This window comes from Boleophthalmus pectinirostris, unplaced genomic scaffold (assembly GCF_026225935.1).
Source record: "Boleophthalmus pectinirostris isolate CB_2022bp ecotype Guang Dong unplaced genomic scaffold, ASM2622593v1 HiC_scaffold_14, whole genome shotgun sequence".
Lineage (NCBI taxonomy): Eukaryota > Metazoa > Chordata > Actinopteri > Gobiiformes > Gobiidae > Boleophthalmus > Boleophthalmus pectinirostris.
In genome coordinates, this window is record NW_026571047.1 from 35919425 (window position 1) to 35926924 (window position 7500).

Below are 7500 nucleotides of genomic sequence, written 5' to 3' on the forward strand. Positions count from 1 at the left end.
TGTCACTGGCCATAAAAGAACTCCTAAACATTTAAAGTCTATGGCGCGAACAAGTAGATTATAGTTGTTTAAACCCCTGTTTGTACACCAGAGCTACAACAGTTAAATGTTTTTGAGAGAAATAAAATAAGAATGACGGATGTTAATGTTTCTGTCGGGGTGCAGTTCCGCGCCGTACACCGGTGTGAGGTTTTATTACGGGGAACAAGGACATAAAGGTTAATGATTGTCTCGTTATAAACTGGGTTAATGTAAATGACTTAAATAAAGCCGTAAACAGAGATAACCGTACAATACTTTGCACTGGGTTTGTCATCTGTTTAAGTTTATATAATAAAGTAAAACACTGGCGCAACGACTGGGCGATTACTTCAGTTATTACCTTTATAAATTGTGTATGTTACGAAAATAAGTTGTTTATAAATGTAGCTGGAACTGTTGAAGTGTTAGATTTGTTTTACTTTGTGTGAAAAGGGGACAGATATTAGTCTAAACTTCATTCACACTGTATGAACATCATTTTGTATTCGTCTTTCATGAATAAAACTAATTTTAAAAAATGACATGAAATGAACCTCTATCTCTGATTTATTCATTTGTTTATCTGATGAATTATTTATTATTTATTTATTTATTTATTTATAAACTGATGCGTGCAGTTCTGCCGTATCACTGCTGGGGGCGCTGTGTGTTTGGGATTGTTTCCGGGTCAGGGTCGAGCAGAACCCTCGTGGTTCCGGTTTTTCTGTTTTCACGCGTTTCTCACTTTTCTGTCAGAACATTTATATCTTTATTTGTTAGAACATTTATATACATCTGTTACAATAAATATAAATCTATATACCTGTGTTTCCTCCGGGCTTTTCCTCCGGCTCTTCTGCCCTTGTTTCGCGGAGTTTCTGGCGCAGACATGGGGCCGGTGAGTGCACAGACTTTTATAGAGTTATGATTAAAGTTATATTCTGGATTATTCCTGCTGTTATAGATAAAATATACAGTCTGTGGGTGTTCTTTAGTTATACTAATTTTTCTTTAAAATGAATCCGTTTGTAGATTTCCGTGCATTTAGCTTCAGTGATTTCCTTCTGTCGATTTGAGACGCTTTATATTTATATTTATATTTACTGAACATAAACAGCGTCATTTGCCCGAAGCGCTGAACACAAACTAAATCTACGTTAAAAAAAGAAAAAAGGGCTAAATACTACGACTAGTGTCACTGCTACTACAAACTACTGACTACTACTGCTACTACTACTACTACTACTACTACTACTACTACTACTGTTACTACTACTACTGTTACTACTACTACTGTTACTACTACTACTGATACTACTACTGTTACTACTACTACTGCTACTACTACTACTACTACTACTACTGTTACTACTGTACTACTACTTACTGTTACTACTACTACTGCTTACTTACTACTACTGTACTACTACTACTACTGTACTACTACTACTACTACTACTGATACTACTACTGCTACTACTGTACTACTACTGCTACTACTACTACTGTTACTACTACTACTGCTACTACTACTACTACTACTACTGCTATACTACTACTTACTACTACTGCTACTACTACTACTACTACTACTGATACTACTACTACTGATACTACTACTACTGATACTACTGCTACTGTACTGCTACTGTTACTACTACTACTGCTACTTACTACTGTTACTACTACTGCTACTACTGCTACTACTACTGCTACTTACTTACTACTACTACTACTGTACTACTACTACTGTTACTACTGCTACTACTACTACTACTACTACTACTACTACTACTAACCCTAACTATTACTCCTAACTATTACTACTTGTGTGTGTTTTCTTTGTTGTTTACGTGTCTTCTTCAGTCACACACTTGAATCACTTTTTGTTTGCAGACTAATGAGTGTTTAAACTTTTTGATAATCAATAAAATAAAATATTTTATAAATGTAAACTCTGATTTCAGCCGCGCTCAAAGAAGCGACGTCCGTCCTTCCGGAAGCTGCTGAAGACTTCAGGAGTGAAACTGGAAAACAAACTGAAAAATAAAACGTTTAAACAAGAAAATGCCGCCAAGAAACAGCGCAAAGAGCAGAAACGTCTGCGGAAGGCCCTGAAGAGCGCCGCCAACAGCAAACCCCAGGAACTGCACACCTTCGCCAAACGCCCAGGTACCGACCAATCACAGCCCTGCTCCAAAAACGCAGTTTACCTGTGTCCAATCAGAGAGAGAGAAGATTGTCTGTCCCACCTGTAGGGGGCGCTCTCTCCTCGTAGGTGGCGCTCTCTCCTCGTAGGTGGCGCTCTCTCCCTGTAGGTGGCGCTCTCTCCCTGTAGGTGGCGCTCTCTCCCTGTAGGTGGCGCTCTCTCCTCGTAGGTGGCGCTCTCTCTCTGTAGGTGGCGCTCTCTCTCTGTAGGTGGCGCTCTCTCCCTGTAGGTGGCGCTCTCTCCTCGTAGGTGGCGCTCTCTCCCTGTAGGTGGCGCTCTCTCTCTGTAGGTGGCGCTCTCTCCTCGTAGGTGGCGCTCTCTCTCTCGTAGGTGGCGCGTAGGTGGCGCTCTCTCCTCGTAGGTGGCGCTCTCTCCCTCGTAGGTGGCGCTCTCTCCTCGTAGGTGGCGCTCTCTCCCTGTAGGTGGCGCTCTCTCTGTAGGTGGCGCTCTCTCCCTGTAGGTGGCGCTCTCTCCCTGTAGGTGGCGCTCTCTCCTCGTAGGTGGCGCTCTCTCCTCGTAGGTGGCGCTCTCTCTCTCGTAGGTGGCGCTCTCTCCTCGTAGGTGGCGCTCTCTCCTCGTAGGTGGCGCTCTCTCCTCGTAGGTGGCGCTCTCTCCCTGTAGGTGGCGCTCTCTCCTCGTAGGTGGCGCTCTCTCTCTGTAGGTGGCGCTCTCTCTCTGTAGGTGGCGCTCTCCTCCTGTAGGTGGAACTCTCCTCGTAGGTGGAACTCTCCTCGTTGGGGGCGCTCTCACTCATGTCTGTGTGTTTCAGATGAGGAGGAGGAGGAGCAGTTCTTGGAGGAGTTGCCTTCAGACATGTTGGAGGAGGAGGATCTGCAGATGAAGGATGGCCCAGACAGGCCCAGGAGGAGGAGCAGAGTGTCTCACCAGACCCTGAGGAGTCCACTGCCTTCAGACCCACCACACCCACCACCACCACCATCTGCCACCAGACACCACCCCATGACCCACCCCACCACCACCACCACATCCACCACCACCTCCACCACCACCTGACCCCACCCCCACCCACCACCACCACCACCACCACCACCCCACCCCACCCACCCACCACCACCTGACCCCACCACCACCCCACCCCACCACCACCACCACCTCCACCACCACCTGACCCCACCCACCACCACCCGAACCCACCCACCACCACCTGACCCCATCCACCACCACCTGACCCCACCTAACACCACCCACCATCACCTGTCTCCACCCACCCACCACCACCTGACCCCATCCACCACCACCTGACCCCACTACCACCATCCTTCTCCTCTTTATCGTTCCTTGTTTTTCTGGTTTCTCCAGTGCTCCGGTCCATAGCACCAAAAAGAGGAAGTCTGAGCTTCTGCGAAACCTGGAAAAAATCCCACGTAAAATGTCCCGAACCGAAGAAAAAGAAGTGATTCACCTGCTGCCGATAAAGGACAAGAAAGGAGTGATCCCCCAGTCTGTGGAGAGAGGTAAAGTCTACACTAAACTACCACAACACAAATGCAACACAACCACAACACAACTACAACAGAAACACAACACAACCACAACACAACTACAACAGAAACACAACACAACACAGTTTAACACAGCAGAACCACAGCAGAACGATACTGATCACATTAAATTATTCGATAAATCGATCTTTTCCACACCTGTTTACCAACAAAACAGTAAAAAGTTTTGGCTGTGCAAGTGTCTATCAATGCCAAAATTAGTATTGAAATTGTGAGACTTAGAGGTACAGGCTTAAAGGGGCACAGTCTTAAAGGGGCAGGGGCTTAAAGGGGCATGGGTTTAATGGGTACGGGCTTAAAGGGGCACGAGTTTAATGGGCACGGGCTTAAAGGGCATGGGTTTAAAGGGTACAGGACTACTTCATGACTAATCTCACCTCAGCAGAAATCAATGATTTTAATCAAAGATCAATAAAACTCTCTCTGTGGCACAGTGATAAAGAGAGAGGAAGAGGAGGAGTCTGAGGAGGAAGAGGAGGAGCCACAGCAGGAACAGGAAGTCACTGACCAATCCGGTAATGGGATAATACAGAATTATGCTTTAGTTTTACCTAAAGTGTCTTTCTCTCCTTTGGTGTAATGCTCCTGTTGTCCTGCAGGGGCAGACATGAGTCCAGAGCACAGGGAGCAGCGCCTGACAGAGAGGAAACAGCAGATGGCAGCACTGGCCTCAGCTGTGATTGCTGACCCGCACAACAGCGTGAGTCTGCGCACCTGTCTGCCCTCTTGCCTGCGCACCTGCCTGCGCACCTGTCTGCGCACCTGTCTCTGTGACGTGTCTTGTTTTATTGGGTTCTTTTAAGTTTCTTTTTAGATTCCTCATGAAATAAGACTGTCCCATCTCTGTTAATTTGGTCTGATTATCCTTTAACGCATCTCTCTGTGCACTCAGCTTTGTTTACAGCCCTTTAACAGTGAATTACTCTTTTATATATTTAATCTGAAATACAAAATCAAATCTAAAAATCCAATAAACGTCTGAAAGAGCTAAGAGCAGATCTAGGGTTAGGTTGCATAAAGGCATGTATTAGGTGTAATCTTCTACAGATGTTATATTTCAGAGAACCTCAGCCTTCCATCTGTAACTGTATAATGTTATTTAACAGTGTATTGTTATTCTTATATATATTTTAAATTTCAGATAAAGTGTTTGAAGGAGCTTCGGTCGCTGCTGTCTGAACCGGACCCTTCCATCGCGGTGACGGTGAAGAAACTCGTGATGGTTTCTCTGATGGAGGTTTTCAAAGATGTCGCTCCATCATATAAAATCAGACCCTTGAGCACCACAGAGAAGAGTGCCAAGGTACTGCACCCTGTGGACCTGTCTGCACTCGTGTTGTCACAGTAATAAAATGTCAAACTGGATTTCCACACTAAGGGTGTAAACTCAAGACTGGACACTTGATTCCGTGATAATAAAGCCCTCTGTTTTTAGACAATCTCCTATGATTTTACACATTAAATAATAGAACTTTCTTTTCTGTTCCCAGTGCGTCCGCGTGTGTGTGTAACCCCTCAGTGCGTCCGCGTGTGTGTAACCCCTCAGTGCGTCCGCGTGTGTGTAACCCCTCAGTGCGTCCCCGTGTGTAACCCCTCAGTGCGTCCGCGTGTGTGTAACCCTTAGTGCGTCCCCGTGTGTAACCCCTCAGTGCGTCTGCGTGTGTGTAACCCCTCAGTGCGTCCCGTGTGTAACCCCTCAGTGCGTCCCGTGTGTAACCCCTCAGTGCGTCAGTGCGTCCGCGTGTGTGTAACCCCTCAGTGCGTCCGCGTGTGTACCCCTCAGTGCGTCCCCGTGTGTAACCCCTCAGTGCGTCTGCGTGTGTGTAACCCCTCAGTGCGTCCTGCGTGTGTGTAACCCCTCAGTGCGTCTGCGTGTGTGTAACCCCTCAGTGCGTCCCCGTGTGTAACCCCTCAGTGCGTCCCCGTGTGTAACCCCTCAGTGCGTCCGCGTGTGTGTAACCCCTCAGTGCGTCCGCGTGTGTGTAACCCCTCAGTGCGTCCGCGTGTGTGTAACCCTCAGTGCGTCCGCGTGTGTAACCCCTCAGTGCGTCCGTGTGCGTGTGTAACCCCTCAGTGGTGCAGGTAGGTTCCATAGTGGGCGTGTACTTGTCTCTGTGCTCTTATACTTTACGCTCACACACAGAGCAACTTAAACACAGACTGAACCTCTAAAGTGATAAATACATTATTTAAGACGTAGTATCGATTAGTGTCTGATGTTAAATTTATCACCTGTCACTCTGCAGCTTTCTGTGGTTAAACATCTCCTGTCTTTCACTTGTCTGTGTCAGGTGAAGAAGGAGACTCAGGCGCTGCGAGAGTTTGAGGAGGGGCTGCTCAGTCAGTACAAGTTTTACCTGGAAGACCTAGAGCAGATCATCACAGGTAATAACCCACAAACCCACCAATAACCTACCCACAACCCACCTACAACCCACCAATAACCTACCCACAACCCACCAATAACCTACCCACATCCCACCAATAACCCACCCACAACCCACCTACAACTCACCAATAACCCACACAGACACGCATTTCATCAGAGGTCTCCAACCTGGAGCTCTGGAGCTGTGAGTACGTCTCCCATCTGCTCGTCTGCCTGTGCCCGTCTGAGGTCGTGGATGTTTTATTTTGTCAGTTTCTTGTGCGAGCAAAAATCTCTTGCGTTTTTGTTTTGTGGTGTTTGGTCTTAGTGAGGCTCTGCAGCTCTTTATGTTTTACTTCAGAAGTGTGAGTGATTTGTGTTCCTCTCCTCCTCTCCTCCACCTCCTTCAGACTGGAGGGGAAGCCGGACTAAGCGTGTCCAGACCGTGTCCTTGGACTCGTACCGGGGTCTGGCTCTGGTCTCAGTGAAGTGTTTGTGTGAACTTCTCCTGCACCTGTCACACTTCAACTTCCACAACAACATCATCGTCGCCCTGGTGCCCCTGATGAACCACCAGGACCAGCAGGTACTGAACCAGGACTAGAACTGGACTAAACCGGGTCTAAACTGGGACTAGAACTGGGTTATGGTTAGCCTCTTAACCAGGACTAAACCAGCACCAAGACTAAACTGAGGCAAAACTAGGACTGAATCAGGACTTTTTTGGTGCAGGTCTCAGATCTGGTCTGTGGAGCTTTTCGGGCGCTCTTCGTCCAGGATAAAGTGGGCGGAGCCTCGTTGGCGGCCGTCAGAGTCATTTCAGGACTTGTCAAAAGTCACAACTACGAACTCAAACCAGAGGTACAGATGGGAGGGCACCTGACACACGGGGAGGGCATCTGACTCTTGTGCATTGCAGGTGCTGCAGACGCTCCTGTCGCTCAGGATCAAAGAGGTGCAAATGAAAAAAGACCTGGAGGAAACAGCCCCGAAACACAGAAGCATGAAGAAGAAAGAGAAGAAGAACTTGTCCAGGATGGAGAGGAAGGTGAGGAGGAGGAGATATACAGGGGGTGGGGAGGAGGAGGAGGAGGAGTTTTTTCTTGTTTCTTGAGATTCTTTTTTCTGGTTCCAGTGGAAAAAGGCAGAGGAAAAGCTGCAGAAGGAGCTGCTGGAGGCAGAGGCCACAGAGTCCAAAGAAAAGAAACTGAAACTGGTACTGAACAGAACTAAATCAGAACTAAATCAGAACTAAACCTGGACTAAACCTGGACTAAACCAGGACTAAACCAGGACTAAACCAGGACTAAACCAGGACTAAACTAAACCAGGACTAAACCTGGACTAAACCAGGACTAAACTGGACTAAACCTGGACTA

At 47.2% G+C, this 7500-nt stretch overlaps 1 protein-coding gene and 1 long non-coding RNA gene across 2 annotated transcripts in view; one reads left to right on the forward strand and one right to left on the reverse strand.

Annotated features, from left to right (window-relative positions):
• Positions 1 to 168, reverse strand: part of LOC129407903 (uncharacterized) — a 3639-nt gene extending 3471 nt beyond the window's left edge. The window contains exon 1 of the long non-coding RNA XR_008631772.1: positions 1 to 168. This exon is cut by the window's left edge and continues 605 nt beyond it. This is a non-coding gene — a long non-coding RNA (uncharacterized LOC129407903).
• Positions 169 to 692: 524 nt separating this feature from the next.
• Positions 693 to 7500, forward strand: part of noc3l (NOC3-like DNA replication regulator) — a 12739-nt gene continuing 5931 nt past the window's right edge. The window contains exons 1-12 of the mRNA XM_055150509.1: positions 693 to 919; positions 1989 to 2193; positions 3000 to 3108; positions 3551 to 3705; positions 4188 to 4268; positions 4353 to 4453; positions 4895 to 5056; positions 6045 to 6138; positions 6532 to 6707; positions 6854 to 6982; positions 7041 to 7169; positions 7257 to 7337. Of these exons, the coding sequence (XP_055006484.1) occupies positions 911 to 919; positions 1989 to 2193; positions 3000 to 3108; positions 3551 to 3705; positions 4188 to 4268; positions 4353 to 4453; positions 4895 to 5056; positions 6045 to 6138; positions 6532 to 6707; positions 6854 to 6982; positions 7041 to 7169; positions 7257 to 7337 (1431 nt within the window). The 5' untranslated portion in view covers positions 693 to 910. The remainder of the gene's footprint in view (positions 920 to 1988; positions 2194 to 2999; positions 3109 to 3550; positions 3706 to 4187; positions 4269 to 4352; positions 4454 to 4894; positions 5057 to 6044; positions 6139 to 6531; positions 6708 to 6853; positions 6983 to 7040; positions 7170 to 7256; positions 7338 to 7500) is intronic.